Genomic DNA, 15,295 nt, shown 5'->3' with positions numbered 1-15,295 from the left:
TCCCCAATGAAAGCCCTGGGCCCTTGCTCCAGCCATGGGGGCCATGCCCCATCCCCCCACCCTGAGGAGCTGCAGTCCTTTGGCAAGTGCTGACCCCCACCCCATTGAGCCCAACTGGGGGCTATTTATGGCTCTTTCCTGCCCCCAGCCCTAGGGGCCACCATGGGGGCAGGAGCATGGGGCCACCATGGGGGGGGGCACAGGCCCTCCCCCCCACCAGGATTATCCAGCCCCCCCATTATTCCAGGCCTGACGAAGCCCCATCCCAGCGCCCTTGTCCCCCTGCCTCATGGGCGTCCCCGCAGCCCCACCAGAAGGGGGTGGGGCTAGGAGTCTAGGCCCCCCTTTTCCCAGCCCGCCAGCAGGGGGCAGCATCCTCTGAGCACCCCTCCCCTGGCACGGGCCACCCCCGGGAAGAGCCTTAGGGGAGGGGGCTCCAGCCAAGGTGAATTTTACCCCCCCATCCCCTGTGGCTGGTCTGTCTAGTCCATGAGCCCCCCACGTAGGGTGACCAGCGAGCAAGGGGGGGGGGGGTCATAGGCAGCTACATAAGAGAAAGCCCCAAATAGCAGGACATCTGGTCACCCTACGCCTCTGCAGCTCCAGTGCCCCCCATTGTTCTGCCTGTTGCCTGCTGCCCCCCCCCCCCCCACTTTACACTGAGGCTAGGTATTAAAGATTGTAATGCCTCCCCCCCACACACCTGGCTCCTGTCTGTACGTGCTTCCTCTCCTGCTCTGAGAGGCATTTCCTGCCCCCACCCCAGCCCGGCCCTGGGCCCCTTTGAACTCCTGTGCTGGGGGGGGTTGTGTAAACAGAGGATACCTCTGCCCCCACCCCCTTGGCCCAGCTCCTGCTGGGAAGTGACTTCTGGGCGGGGGTGAGTCCCTCGGGGATTTCCCACGGAGGGGGGATGTGGTGGGGGATTTTAGGCTCTGGGCCTCATTGGCGCTGGGGGTTTGTTTGCAGTTGCAGAACCGGTGAAAAGCAGTCATTTAAACTAGCGCGAGGGGAGTGGGAACGGTGCGAGGCAGGCGCAAGGGGAGCGAGGATGGCACGAAACGAGCGGGAATGGCGTGAGGGGGGCGCCATGGGAGCGGGAACGGCATGAGGGGGGCATCAGGGGAGCGAGAACGGCGTGAGGGGGCGCCACGGGAGCGGGAACGGCATGAGGGGGGCATCAGGGGAGCGGGAATGGCATGAGGGGGGCGTCAGGGAGCGGGAACGGCGCGAGGCAGCCGAAGCGGGTATGGGGAGCGGGAATGGCACGTGGGAGCGGGAATGGTGCGAGGCGGGCGTGAGGGGAGCGGGAACGGTGCGAGGTGGGTGACGTGGGCATGAAGGGAGTGGGAATGGTGTGAGGCTGGCGACACGGGCGCGAGGGGAGCGAGAATGGCACAAAATGAGCAGGAATGGCGCGAGGGGGGCACCAGGGGCATGGGAATGGTGTGAGGCAGCCGAAGCGGGCATGGGGAGCAGGAATGGGGCGAGAGGGGTGCCAGGGGAGCGGGAACGGTGCGAGGCGGGTGACGTGGGTGCGAGGGGAGTGGGAATGGTGCGAGGTGGGTGATGCGGGTGCGAGGGGAGCGGGAATGGTGTGAGGTGTGTGATGCGGGTGCGAGGGGAGCAGTAACAGCGTGAGGCAGCCAAAGCGGGCGTCAGGGGAGCGGGAACGGCGCGAGGGGGGCATCAGGGGAGCGGGAACGGCGCGAGGGGGGTGCCACGGGAGTGGGAACGGCATGAGGGGGGCGTCAGGGGAGCGGGAACGGCTCGAGGGGGGCACCACGGGAGCGGGAACGGCATGAGGGGGGCGTCAGGGAGCGGGAATGGCGCGAGGCAGCCGAAGCGGGTATGGGGAGCGGGAATGGCGCGAGGGGAGCGGGAATGGTGTGACGTGGGCGCGAGGGGAGCGGGAACGGTGCGAGGGGGGCGCCACGGGAGCGGGAACAGCACGAGGGGGCGCTAGGGGCGTGGGAATGGTATGAGGCAGCCGAAGCGGGAATGGGGAGCGGGAATAGGGTGAGGCAGGCGCGAGGGGAGCTGGAATGGTGCGATGCGGGCATGAGGGGAGCAGGAACAGTGCAAGGCAGCCGAAGCGGGTGCCAGGGGAGCGGGAACGGTGCGAGGCGGGTGCGAGGGGAGCGGGAATGGTGCGAGGTGGGTGATGCGGGTGCGAGGGGAGCGGGAATGGTGCGAGGTGGGTGACGCGGGTGCGAGGGGAGCAGTAACAGCATGAGGCAGCCGAAGCGGGCGTCAGGGGAGTGGGAACGGCGCGAGGAAAGGCCAATACACACACCACTACAAACCCTGTGCTAACCTCTACACGGGTGCAGGATGCGTGTAAACTTTCTGCCATCGTTTATACCCAGGGCGGGTGCAAGGATGTTTCGCGCCCCCCCGCAGCAGCTCCCCCTGGCCCGGGGAGCCGTGCAGCAGCTCCCCGCCCCAGCTCACCTCTGCTCCGCCTCCTCCCCCGAGCACGCCGTCGCCGCTCCACTTCTCCCGCCTCCCAAGCTTACGGCACCAATCAGCTGTTTGGCGCCGCAAGCCTGGGAGGGAGAGAAGCAGAGCGGGGCGGCGTGCTCGGGGGAGGAGGCGGAGCAGAGGTGAGCTGGGGCGGGGAGCGGTTCCCCTGCGTGCCGCCCCCCCCCTTACTTGCTGCAGGCAGCTCTCCCCGCGCCCCCCTGCCCCAGCTCCCTCCGCCTAAATGCCGACGATGACCGGGGCGGCCGAAGATCCGGCCGCTGCGGTCGCCACCAAAGGACCCGAAATGCCGCTCCCCAAATGCTAGTGCCCTAGGTGACCGCCTAGGTCGCCTAATGGGTTGCACCGGCCCTGTTTATACCAGCGCCAGCCAGCATGAGCCTGTGTGGGGGGTGTCGATGGCTTTAGGCAGAGGGGATGTGGCCCCTTCTTGTAGCCCTGCTGGGTAGGTTTGCAGCCCCCCCACCCCACCCCACCCTGGTACATTGGGGCCCCTGAGAGATGCCGATAGGGCCAGGAGGACACAAGGCTGCAGTTTGGGCTGTGGCCAAAGCCAAGGAGATGTCAGCTAATCTGGCCGGGGAGTGGCGTGGGCCGGGGCTTTCCACTTCGCGGGTGGGCGGGCGGGCATGCTGGAAGGAGGTTGGCTAAGGGGGGCCTGTGGAATTTTGTCCTGCACAAGTCCCCATTTTCCTGGCAGAGGGGCTGGAAAAGGCATTTCCTCCCCCGCCCCTGTCCCCGGGGAGCCCATGCTACGGAAACCTCAGCAGCTACATGCAGGGCCCAGATCACTTGCCAGCCAGCCAGCGCCATCTGGGATGGGCTTTCTCCCCACTGGTACAGCCAGGGAGAGAACCCAGGAGTCCTGGCTCCCCCGCCCCCACCACTCTAACACAGTAGACCCCACTCCCCTCCTAGAACCCAGGAGTCCTGGCTTCCAGCCCCTCCTCCGCGCTCTAACCACTAGGCCCCACTCCCCTCCCAGAGCCCAGATAGAACCCAGGAGTCCTGGCTCCCCCGCCCCCCCCCCCGCTCTAACCCACTAGACCCCACCCCACTCCCCTCCTAGAACCCAGGAGTCCTGGCTCCCAACCCTCGCCCCCGCTCTAACCACTAGGCCCAGCCCCCCATGACACATGTGTCTGATCTGCGCTGCAGCCCCTGGGCCTGTCCCCCATGCTGACCATTCTGTGCCCAGCTCCCCCTCCCCACGGGCAGTTGTCCCCCTGCTGCGGCCAGCACAAAGCCGTCAGTGAGGCAGGGCTGGCCGATGCCAGCTGCACACCCAGCTTCACCTGTCCTGGGGGGCCCAGGGAACTGGGGGGGGGGGTTGCCAACTGCTGAGGGGGTAGCTGGGCCAATCTAGTTCCTGTCCCACACGCCTGCCCCCTGGCTCTGTGCAAGGCGCTGGCCCTGGGCTGTGCAGCTCCCGGCGCGACAGGGGCCCCGATCTCGGCCCGGGCGGGGGCAGGAGGGTCTGTGTAGCCGATCTCGGGCTCTGGATACAGAAGCTGCTGATTACTGGGCTCCTGAGTGCGACACTGATCCTGGTCACCCCCAGCCCCACAGCTCAGGGGGCGAAGTGCATGGGGCAGGGCGCCGGGCACCCGCTGCAGCCAGGCACCTGGGAGCTGGGGTTCTTTTTGATGCAGCCCAGTGCCCCCCACTCAGCTGCTGCCCAGCCTGGGAGCCTGGCCCCCTCGGGGCGCCAATTTCATGGGTTAGCTGGGGAGCTTGTGAACCCAGGGGTGGAGGGGGGGCGTGGGGAATGCAGAGGAGGCTTCGTCCAGCCGCATCCTCCCACGACAGAGAAGGAAATTAAAGCATTAGCTGCCGGTTAGCGCCGCATCAGCACAACAGGCTTGGAGCAGCGGGCGCAGCTGGGGAGCAGCAGGCGCAGCTGGAAAAAGAGCATCAGGACTCCTGGGTTCTGTTTTACCTGCTCATCTTCAAGAGGGGAGTGGGGGCTAGTGGTTAGAGCAGGGGGGCTGGGAGCCAGGACTCCTGGTTTCTCTCCCTGGTTCTGGGAGGTGAGTGGGGGCTAGTGGTTAGAGCAGGGGGGCTGGGAGCCAGGACTCCTGGGTTCTCTCCCTGGTTCTGGGAGGGGAGTGGGGTCTGGTGGTTAGAGCAGGGGGGCTGGGAGCCAGGACTCCTGGGTTCTCTCCCTGGCTCTGGGAGGGGAGTGGGGTCTGGTGGTTAGAGCAGGGGGGCTGGGAGCCAGGACTCCTGGGTTCTCTCCCTGGCTCTGGGAGGGGAGTGGGGGCTGGTGGTTACAACAGGGGGGGGGGGCTGGGAGCCAGGACTCCTGGGTTCTCTCCCTGGCGAGGGGAGGGGAGGGGGGGCTGGGAGCCAGGACTCCTGGGTATAACACCCCCTCCCAAGAGGGGGGTGGGGCTGAAGTTGTTTAGTGGGGGAGGAAGGAGGGGGGACAGGCTGCTCATTTCCTTGCGCTGGCTCAGTGATTTGCCCTTTGACCCCATGTGTGGCTCCGGATGCAGCCCCTGTGCCAGCCAGTCTCCGGTGGGGGGAACAGGGGCCAGGACAGCCCCTGTGCTTCGGAAGGGGGGCCCTGGGGAGGAGGCAGGAACAGGCACCCCCCAAAGCCCACAGTGGGCGGGAATTCCCCGTTGGCAGCGACAGGGGCCGGTCAGTAACTAGGGCTCCTCTTACCCATCCAGCACGGACCTGGCTCGAGCCCCCAGCCAGTGACCTGGGACACGTACGCACCCCCCTGGTGCCACCGCGGCCACACGTTTCCTCACGCGCATAACAAAGAACTTCCATTCAAAGGCGCGGGGACCCCAGCGTTGGGGAAAACTCCACATCTGCAGTGAAAAGCAGGCGTCACTACACAAACCCAGCCCCGCAGTGAGTTGGGCAGGGTCCCGTGCCTCAGTTTCCCACCTTGTGGTGGGCAAGGCCGATGAACGATTGCCCCTTTAACACATCACTCCCCCCACACACTCACCCTTGCTGTCCTTGGCTAGCAGAGAAACCCAGAGGTCAGGGGGGTGTTCACAGGGGTGCGCCTGCAACCCCAGAAAGCGGGGGGCATCCCGCAGTGACTGGTCACTGTGCACCTCCGCACCCAGCTGTTTGCGACTCCCTCTGCTGCGTTTCCCTGCCGCCGGGGTGCTCATGGCCTCTGCGATGCCACGTTCGGAGGGTGTACTGCTGAACCCAGGCCTGCAGGGATTTCAGCTCCGTGCCCGCACCGGCTGGCGGGAACCTCACTGCCAGCCCAGCCTGGGCGTCAGCCTTCGTGTCAGCGCTGGCCCCACACCAGGGCTAAGCCCTGCCTGTCCGACCCCTAGGCCTGGTCAGCGTCAGCGACTCACCTCTAGCAATCGCCAGCCAGAAACAACAGCTCTCCATGGCCTCCACCCAGCTCTGGCCTTGGGACACCAGTGAGGAGAAACTCAAACAGCACCTAGACAGCCTTAGGGAGTCCACTATCCCCCACCCCCCTCCCCTGGTTAGTGAGTGGGGCTGTTGATACTCACACCTTCTTGTCAACTGTTGGGAATGGGCCACATCCACCCTGATTGAATTGGCCTCGTTAGCAGTGACCCCCCCACTCGGTGAGGCAACTCCCATCTTTTAATGTGCTGTGTATTTATACCTGCTCCTGAATTTTCACTCCATGCATCGGATGAAGTGGGTTCTAGCCCACGAAAGCTGACGCCCAAATAAATGTGTTAGTCTCTAAGGTGCCACAAGGGCTCCTCGTTGTTTTTGCTGATACAGACTAACACGACGACCCCTTGGAAACGTAGCGCGACTTGTAACCTGTGAGATCCTTTGCCCAACGTGTGGGCTCACCAGGCAGAGCCAGCGTCAGTGCAAACATGGGTGGGTCCTGACCCTGCTCCCCCAGCTAGGGGCGAGCTCATCCAGACCCTGCTGACAAATCCACGGGACACCCAGCATCCCCTCCCCACCCCCAATTATAGCTCCCTGCCCCCACAGGGCACCCACCTAGTATTGCCCCCCCCCCAATCCCAGCACAGGACACATGCCCCCCCCAGTAAAGTACACCCAGCCCCACCAGCTGGCATGGCCCCCTCACCAATATACAGCACAGACACCCCCAACACTGCAGCCCCCTGGCCTAGAGCCAAAGCAACCCGTGGGAAGGGGGGGGAGATAGGGGCGTGGGCGCGTGGGCTGGCTAATGAGCCAGGCAGATTTAATGGGCTGCCAGGAGGCTGCCTCAACAACAAACAGAGCAAAGTCATTAACAGGCTCATAAACCCAGTGAGGCACCAGCCCCACAAACAGGAGCTGGGGCGGGGAGGGCTGTGGGTCGGGAGTGAGGGGCACCTGCAGAGCTGGGCTAGCAGGGTCTGTGGGTTGGGAGTGAGGGGCACCGGCATAGCTGCAGGGGGGGGAGCTCAGGCCATGCCTCTGTCACTCCCCATCACTTCCCCCCCCACCAGCAATGTTGCCTCCCCCACAATCAATGGGTTGGCCCAGTCGCTTCCTGCCAACCCCAGGGAAACAGCCTCCTGCTGCCCCGGGACCCCCAACCCCGGTTATAGCAATGGGGGGGGGGGGCTTGCTCTGGATGAGCCATCCAGGCTCCCTGCATAAACCTCCCCCTTCCCCCTGAGGCTCCCTCACAGCCCCTGAGGGGGGCGCAAGGGGGTGGGCTCTGCTCTCCCCAGCCAGGTGTGGGCGGGGAATGGAGAGCGGCTGCAGCTATAAATGCTGATGAAATCTGGGGCTCCCGGTGGGGGGGAGATGCTGCAGGGGGAAGAGAGGAATATACTGGGGAACAGGGTTGGGGGAACAGCAGTGGCTGGGTTGTTCCTTTCAGGGTGCGGATTCCCCCCATCTGCTCTGAGTAGGATGGGGGGACCCAGCTGAGGCTGCCCTGGGGGAGCTGGGGAGGGGGCTGACTGATAAATGGGGCTTGCGGGGTACCGCCAGGACTGCTGTGGGAAAGGGGGGTGGGGTAGAGCATGGACCAGCCCCTCCAAGCAAGTCAGAGAGGGGCTGAGCCTGGGTGGGGGGTGGATCCTACAAAGTCCCCTCATGGGAGAGGGGAAAGAAAAGTGAGGGACTTAGCCCCATAGCTCTGGCCCTAGGGTTCCATGCCACCACCACCACCCCCGCCCTGCAGGGACCCATCCTCCAGCTCTTGGGTTCTCCCCACTTCTGCCTCCCCAAATCTCCCACCTGCACCGCAGAATCCTCCATCTGTGCCCCACAGGGACCCCCCCGCCTCCTCCCCCCCGCCAGCTCCATTGCTCATTGATCGAGCTGTTCCTGGAAGTGAGATGAGCTCATATCCCGGGGTGTGTGTGTATGTGTGCGCAGAGAATTGATCCCTGCTGGGGGGCAGGGCTGGGAGCTCTCCTCAGGGTGGGGGAGCCTGGAGCTCCCCATGGGCCCAGCTGCACCCACCTTCACCCCTCCTCAGCTGCTCAACGCCCCCGCCTTGCACAGCGATACCCCTACCCCCAGCTGCTGTGCACAGCCCCCGCTCCCCCCCAAGGAGGGGGTGTCACCTGTCTCCCCTTCCCCTGGTCTAGGGCCAGCCCCAGATGTGGAGCCCCAAGGTTAACCCCCTCCTGCAGGGGGGCAGTAGCAGGGGGCCACGTGGGAGTCTGGGGGCAGAGGTTTGTGTGGGGGAGCCATGGGGGAAGGAGGGGGAGGGTTGAAAGGGCAGAGAGGGGTTGGGGGTCAGCAGGGTCTGTCTATCTGTCCCTCACCCCACAGCTGGTCTACCATGGGGTGCTGGTGACACCTGGTGGCCGCAGCTGGCATCGCACCCCTCAGAGGTTTCCCCTCATACTCCTGGGGAGGGGTGTGGAGCAGACAGGGGGTTTGGGGGCGGGGGGGGCAGACAGACCCAGACCCAGAGCGGACAGATGGATGGACCAACCCGTCGTTTCACCTGTTTTATTGCTTCTCTTTGAGATACAGGAGTCCAGACACCCCCAGTTAAACAACTCCCCATGCCCCCCCCCGGATCCCCCCAGCCTCGGATCCCACAAGTGTCGCGTCTTTCTGGGGTCTGGCTGGTCTCTGGGTCATCGGTCGGGGGGTCTCTGTGCAGTACTGACTGGGGGCCTGGGACTCAGCCGTCCATAGGGGGCTATGGGTCGAGGCCCCAGGGTCAGTACAAGGTCAGCCCCTCCCCTTCACTGGCCGCGGGTCCTGGGGGTGTCTGCAAGAGTCTGGCTGGGAGTCCTGGGGGGGTGACCTAGAATGAGACAGAGAGAGACACACGTCAGGAACAGACAGACGGACAGTGAGGGGGTGGGTGCGGGAACCAGGGGGGGGGGGGGGGGGCTGCGGGGCAGTAGGACAGACTCACCCTGGCTGTGCTGTGGGGGAGCTGAGCTAGAGCCACCCGGACTCCTGGGTTCTCTGGTCACCTGGGTCAGTGGGGTTGAAGGTAGAGCTGTGGTTGGAGGAAGGGAGAAAGGAGGCCGTGAGCTAGTGGTCAAGGCCTGTCTGTCCCCCCCACTCTTCCCCTTCCCCATCCATCTGCCTCCCACGTCTGTCTGTCCCCCCCATGACTCACTGTGTCTCCAGCGCTGTCAACCCCTCATCTGCCCCCCCATCAGCTGGGCTCCTCAGGCCCCTGGGAGAGGGGCGGGGCACGGGGCCCCCGGGGCCTGGGACGGGGGGGCAGCGGCCGATGCCAGATCCAGTCACTGGGGTTCTGGCTGGGGTGGCCCAAGGGAGGCAGTGGGAGGTCCTGGAGAGAGAGAGAGGGACATGGTTACACTAGAGGGGAGACACCTTGCACACTCGCTCGCACACTCACCCACATTCCCTTGCACACATGCCCACTGTTGCACTGGCTTGCCCATGCCCCTTGTACGCTCACCTGGGGTGTGGGGTCTGGGTCCCTGGGCTGGAGCAGGTCCAGCCGGGGGGGAACGGGGGGACCAGGCAGCTCAGGGTCCGGGCAGGGGGGGAATGCAGGATGCCCTGCCTGTGGGGGGGGAGACAGAGGTGAGGGTCGCTCCAGCTCTTCCTCCACCCCCTACATCCCCCTTCTGTCTCCCTGCCCCGTCCCCATCCCTGCTCCATGCCTCCCATCTCCTTGCCCCACATCCTCCCTCCCCCCAACCCCTGCCTCCTGCTGCCCCCCTTGCCCCTCCGCTGTCCCCAGCCCCCCATCTTCCTCCTGTCTCCTCATCCCCCCATCCCCTGCCTCCCGCTGCCCCCCTCGCCCCTCTGGTGTCCCCAACCCCCCCACCTTCCTCCCATCTCCCCATCCCCCCATCCCCTGCCTCCCGCTGCCCCCCTCGCCCCTCTGGCATCCTCAGCCCCCCACCTTCCTCCTCTCTTCTCATACCCCCCATCCCGCTGCCCCCCTCACCCCTCTGGTGTCCCCAGCCCCCCACCTTCCTCCTCTCTTCTCATCCCCCCATCCCCTGCCCCTCACTGCCCCCTTTGCCCTCCCGGCATCCTCAGCCCCCCACCTTCCTCCTATCTCCTCATCCCCCCCCATCCCCTGCCCCCCACTGCCCCCCTCGTCCCCCCTGGCATCCTCAGCCCCCCACCTTCCTCCTCTCTTCTCATCCCCCCATCCCCTGCCCCTCACTGCCCCCTTTGCCCCCCCCGGCATCCTCAGCCCCCCACCTTCCTCAGGGCCGCCAGCTCCCGCAGCACCGACTCCACGTCCTCCAGGTCGTCGTTGTCCTCGTCCGGAGCTGCCCCGGCCCCCTGCCCGCCGACGGGGTCGATGCGAATCACCTCGTGCCCCTGGATCTCCCGGCGGCAGAAGGGGCAGGTCGGGGCCTGCACTTGCTGGGAGGAGAGGGGGGTGTCAGGGGGCTGGGGTCAGGGGTCACGGGCCTGGCTGGCTCCCAGGCACCCCGCAATGGGGCTGGGGTCCCAGTGACCTGCCGGGGGCTCAGGCAGCTTCTGCACAGCAGGGTCAGAGGTCAGGGGTCATACAGTGGGGGTAGGGGCCAGAGGTCAGGCTGACCTTCCTGGTTCTCGTGCAGTCCCCGCACAGCAGGGGTCAGGGGTCAGAGGTCAGACTCACCTGCCAGGCGCTCGGACAGCCCCTGCACAGCAGGGGTCGGGGGTCAGAGGTCAGACTCACCTGCCAGGCGTTCAGGCAGTCCCTGCACAGCAGGGGTCGGGGGTCAGAGGTCAGACTCACCTGCCAGGCGTTCAGGCAGTCCCTGCACAGCAGGGGTCAGGGGTCAGAGGTCAGACTCACCTGCCAGGCGTTCAGGCAGTCCCTGCACAGCAGGTGCCCGCATGGCTGGAGCCGAACGTCCTTGTCGTTCTCGGCGCAGATTTTACAGAGCTGGAAAGTGGATCCCATCTGGGAGTAGAGCTGGGCTTGGTCCTGGGGGAGAAGGAGGGTGAGGCTGGGCTTGGCCCAGGGGGCTGGGAGGGCACCAGGACAGGGGGCTCAGGGTGGGGGCATGGCTGGGGTGGAGCAGCCCCGGTACTGACCGGTGAGACCTCGATCCGGTTCTGAGGCGTCGGTTCTGTCAGCTCCGTCAGGTCCGGATTCACGTTCTTCCCATCTGGATACAGGTAACTGTGGGGGTGGGGCGGAAACTGTCAGAACCAGCCTGGTCCGACCAGAACCTCCCACAGATCCACACCAGGACCCAGCGGGTCGGCATCAGTGCTCCCAAAATCTGAGTAACCTGGGCCCGAACCAACCCAGAATGAAACCCACACGTCCCTGACCAGAACTGACTCACCAAATCCAGACCCACAATCACCCGGGCCCAAGTTCCAGACCACACCAGGCTCCGGGCACATAACCGGATTCTGCCCCCCAGGCCTCCGCCCCAATCTGCCCAGCAGGGCCCCCAGCTTGCCCCACTCCGTCACACCCTCGGCCGCCCCACTCCCTGCCAGACCCCCACTCACAAGCCCTCCTTGTGCCCCTCGATCAGCGCCTGGAAGAGGGGTCTGTCCTGGGGGATGGTCTGCAGGATGCTGCCGTCCCGGCTCACGTAGCCGATGGCCCACTGCCCCAGCCGCGTGCAGCTGAGCCGAAACACGTAGCTGGGGGGAAAACGGGGTCAGTGGCAGGGGGTGACCCCAAAGCCTGAGGGGGTTGCAAGGGGGTAGAGGCTGCAGGGAGCGGGGTGGGGGGCTCAGCGGGGGGCGCTCTCCCCTGGCAGTCAGTGCTGGCCCCATTGACCTGGGCCTGGGCTGCAGGGAGTGGGGCAGGGGGCCAGCAGGGGGCACTCCCCACTCCACTCCCCTCCCCCCGGGGTCCCTACCTGCCCGGCTTGTTGGAATAGGTTTGCAGCCGCGCCCTCACTTCGTCGTAGGTCAGGAAGGCCACGTAGCCCGGGTGCGTCACTGCCAGGTGCGTCCAGTTCTTCAGCAGCGTGGGCCAGGGCTGCAGGGGCACAAGGGTCGCGCTGGACACCGAGGTCTTGCCCCCCTGCCCCCGAGACCCCCATTGCCTTTCTGTGCTGCCAGGGGGCGACCCCCCCGTCCCATCTGCCCTGCGTCTCTCCCCCACCCCCACCCCGCTGCAGCGCTGCTGCTGCTGAGCCGGAAACCCTCAGGCCTCCCGCCCACCCGCCCCTGGCAGTGTTTCCCCCCACCCGCCCACGGGTCAGCTCAGCTCGAGCGGGGACAGACACGCCACATCCTGCTGGGGATCAAGGCCAGCACCTGGCCCTGCTCGAAGGTGGGGGTGGGGGTGGGGCAGAGACTAGAGCGAAGCCGGCTGGAGGGGCATTGTGGGGGATTGGCCACAGCAGCTGCCACCGCCCCCACCCCCCGCAATCTGGGCCCATGGAGCCCAGAGGAGAGACAGGTGGGGGGATGGAGGACGGGCTGGGGAGGGGAAGGATGGAGGAAGCAGGTGTGCGGGGGAGGGCTGCCCCTCCTAGCCCTCATCTCCCCAGCTTGGCCCCCCGTGTCCAGCCCCGCCTCCCCCCGCCCGTACCTGGAAGAGGCGGGTGAAGATGTCGAACTCGAAGATGGACACGTGGTCGCTGCAGGTCAGGTCCATGGTGGCTCTCAGGGCCGCGGCCATGGGGCCGGGTGCCACGGGGTGAACCCGCTGCAGCCCCGCCTGGAACTCGCTCCATGACACCAGGCTCCTGTGGGGGCAGGGGGCAGTGAGAGGGGATGGGCCCATGGGGCTGATGGGGGGGTTGGAAGTAGCAGGTTGGGAGACCCTGGGGAAGAAGGGGGGTATCTGGGTGGGAGAGGGGAAGGGGATATCTGGGGGGCAAGCAGGGGGAGGAGGGCAGTGGGGCAAGGATACCGGGGAATCCATGTCTCAGCAGGGGGCTGGGAGGGGAATAGTGGGGGGTAGCTGGGGAATGGAGGTATCAGGGATCTCACCGTGCCCCCCATGTCCCTCTCCAGAAGGCCTCGGCGGGCGGCTGGCTGGGCCGGTACTGGTGCCCCTGGTCCTGCCCGTCGGGGATCAGGGCTCGGAGCTCCCCCAGCATGTGGCTGAAGATCAGCGACAGCTTGGTCAGCTTCCTCCTGGGGGAGAGATGGAAGCAGGGGTGAGAATGGGGTCCACTCTCCCCTCCCCCACCACAGTCAACAGGAAACACTTGGGGGGCGGACGGACAGGAAGGGGAGGGGGGCAGTTTCTCTGCAGCATCAAAGAGGCCCAGAGACGCTGCTGCTGGAGCCGGACAACCCCAAGCTGGGGGGAAGACGGACTGTCACCTGCCCCATTCCACAATCTCCACTCCAGGCACCCAGAAACAGACACTGGGCAGGAAAGAAGATGGTTTGTATGTTGGGGAGAGGTCGGGAGGGAGAGGCACCAGCAGAGCTGGGGGGAAACCCAGGCTGGGATGTGGGGGCTGCGGGTCGGGAGTGAGGGGCACCAGCAGAGCTGGGGGGGAACCCAGGCTGGGATGGGGGGGGTTGGGAGTGCGGGGAGCCAGGGCCCCTGGATCTGGGCGTTTTCTGTTGTTGGTTCTTTTTCTGCTTCCGCTGCGATAGGAGCTGGTTACTCAGTAACTCGGGGCCACACCCTTTCACCAGAGTCCAACAGGCGCGGCCAGCCTCTCCCTACGGGCAGGTGCCCCTCACTCCCGATCCGCAGCCCCCCGACTATCCCAGCCCTGGGGTCCCTCCCTCAGCTCTGCCGGTTCCCCTCACCCTGCTATCCCAGCCCTGGGCTCCCCGCACCTAGCTCGGCCGGTGCCCCTCACTCCTGACCCGCAGCCCCTGCTAGCCCAGCTCTGGGCTCCCCACATCCCCACCCCTCTGCCGGTGCCCCTCACTCCCGACTCGCACACCCCTGCTAGCTCAGCTCTGCCTCCCCCCCAGCTCTGCTGGTGCCCCTCACTCCCGACCTGCAGCCCTCTGCTAGCCCATCTCTCCCTGCCTCCTTGCCCCACGGTGCCGCCTTGGGGCCAGTACCTGGAGGCCGACCCCTCCTGGAAAATTCCATCCGGGTCTCCCTTGAAGAGCTTGGTGGCCTGCTTGACCTTGCGCTGCAGGTTGTTGATGTAGACAGGGAAGTAGCCGGCCTCCCAGAGGCGGCTCAGGCTGGCCCCGGGCTGGCCCCGAATCAGCAGCAGGTGCTGGCGCATCTGGGGCAGGAGCTGGAGCAGGCTGGGGGGGCTGTTCCTCAGCCCCAGCCCCGGCTGCTCCACCAGCCGCTGCAACTTCTCCAGCCCCTGCAGGGCCTTGTCCAGCGAGCGCCGAGCGGCTGCGCCCAGGGCAAAAGGGCCCCGCCGGGCACCTGGCCCCCCTGCAGCAGCCATGGCAGCTGGCGAAAGGCCGGAGGGGAGAGACTGTGTTTCCTGCACCCAGGGTTGGGCAGGGCGGGTCTGACCGAGGGGGAGGGAAGGAGGGAACGAAGAAAAGAACGAGACAGAGCGAGCGAGACAGAAAAGCGTAGAGGAAGCGACACAAACAAGCAGCTTCACAAGAGGGCCACAGGCAAGGCCTTGAGCCCCCCTCCTGTCACATCCGGACAGGTCACTCCCCTCCCCCCCACTGAGGAGATGGGAGGGAGTGTGGGGGCGTTTTTACACACTGCGCACCTCTCAGAGCAAGTGTGAACCTGCAGCTCTGGGGCCTTTGGATCCAGGAGTGAGGGGCACCGGCAGAGCTGGGGGGGGGCTGGGCTGGCAGGGGGCTGCGGGTTGGGAGTGAGGGGCACCGGCAGAACTGGGGGGGGGCAGCCCAGGGCTGGGCTGGCAGGGGCTGCGGGTCGGGAGTCAGGGGCACCGGCAGAGCTAGGGAGGGAGGAGCCCTGGGTGGCCAGGGGGCTGCGGGTCGGGAGTGAGGGGTTCCGGCAGGTCAGGGGTGAGGGGCACTGGCAGAGCTGGGGAGGGAGGAGCCCTAGGGGTCAGGGGGCTGTGGGTCGGAGGTGAGGGGCACTGGCTGTCAGTTCTGTCACACCCTGTGCAGCTCTCTGGGTGATTTCCGGGGGGTGGGGAGGCAAGCGGGAGCAGCCGGGAACCCGCCCCGGGCCTCAACCTACCTGTAAATCCAGGTGCCGCTGACTCACCTGTGGCCTCGCCTGCCCCTGCCCCGGGGGCGCGCCTGGAACCCGCCTGCAATTCTCCCTTCGGCCACCAGGTGGCGACGCTGCCTGGACGATCCTCGGGGAACAATTGTACCAGCATCAGGGGCCCGTCCAGCCCCATAGCCCCCCCATCAGCCCCACAAGCCCATCCAGTCCAATAGCGCCCCCCATCAGCCCCAGGGGCCCGTCCAGCCCCATAGCGCCCCCCATCAGCCCCACAAGCCCATCCAGTCCCATAGCGTCCCCCATCAGCCCCAGGGGCCCATCCAGCCCCATAGCGCCCCCCATCAACCCCAGGGGCCCGTTCAGACCCATAGCGCCCCCCATCGGCCCCAGGGCCCC

General features: G+C 66.3%; 1 protein-coding gene across 1 annotated transcript; it reads right to left on the bottom strand.

The window, feature by feature from the left end:
- Positions 1 to 4,321: 4,321 nt before the first annotated feature.
- Positions 4,322 to 15,074, bottom strand: CBLC (Cbl proto-oncogene C). Its single transcript, XM_065419978.1, has 11 exons — positions 14,936 to 15,074; positions 13,837 to 14,188; positions 12,793 to 12,939; positions 12,389 to 12,545; positions 11,709 to 11,830; positions 11,350 to 11,487; positions 10,921 to 11,008; positions 10,679 to 10,810; positions 10,090 to 10,257; positions 5,453 to 5,513; positions 4,322 to 4,431 (listed from the first exon to the last, which is right to left on the bottom strand). Exons 1-11 carry the CDS (start codon positions 15,072 to 15,074, stop codon positions 4,322 to 4,324), a joined length of 1,614 nt encoding a protein of 537 aa, XP_065276050.1.
- Between the last annotated feature and the right edge of the window lie 221 nt (positions 15,075 to 15,295).

Source organism: Emys orbicularis, chromosome 20 (assembly GCF_028017835.1).
Source record: "Emys orbicularis isolate rEmyOrb1 chromosome 20, rEmyOrb1.hap1, whole genome shotgun sequence".
In the NCBI taxonomy this organism is placed as follows: domain Eukaryota; kingdom Metazoa; phylum Chordata; order Testudines; family Emydidae; genus Emys; species Emys orbicularis.
Note: the sequence above shows the minus strand (reverse complement) of the source record. Positions and strands in the feature narration are given on the sequence as shown.

What these genes read in the sequence shown, in the direction of transcription:
- CBLC (XM_065419978.1), bottom strand. Translation starts at nt 15,074, where the DNA reads ATGGGGCTGGACGGGCCCCTGATGCTGGTACAATTGTTCCCCGAGGAT. An exon ending in AGAGGGACATGGGGGGCACG is followed by an intron (nt 12,546 to 12,792) that starts GTGAGATCCCTG and finishes CTGCCCCCACAG; the next exon opens with GAGCCTGGTGTCATGGAGCG. An exon ending in GAGGGGCACAAGGAGGGCTT is followed by an intron (nt 11,009 to 11,349) that starts GTGAGTGGGGGT and finishes CCACCCCCACAG; the next exon opens with TTACCTGTATCCAGATGGGA.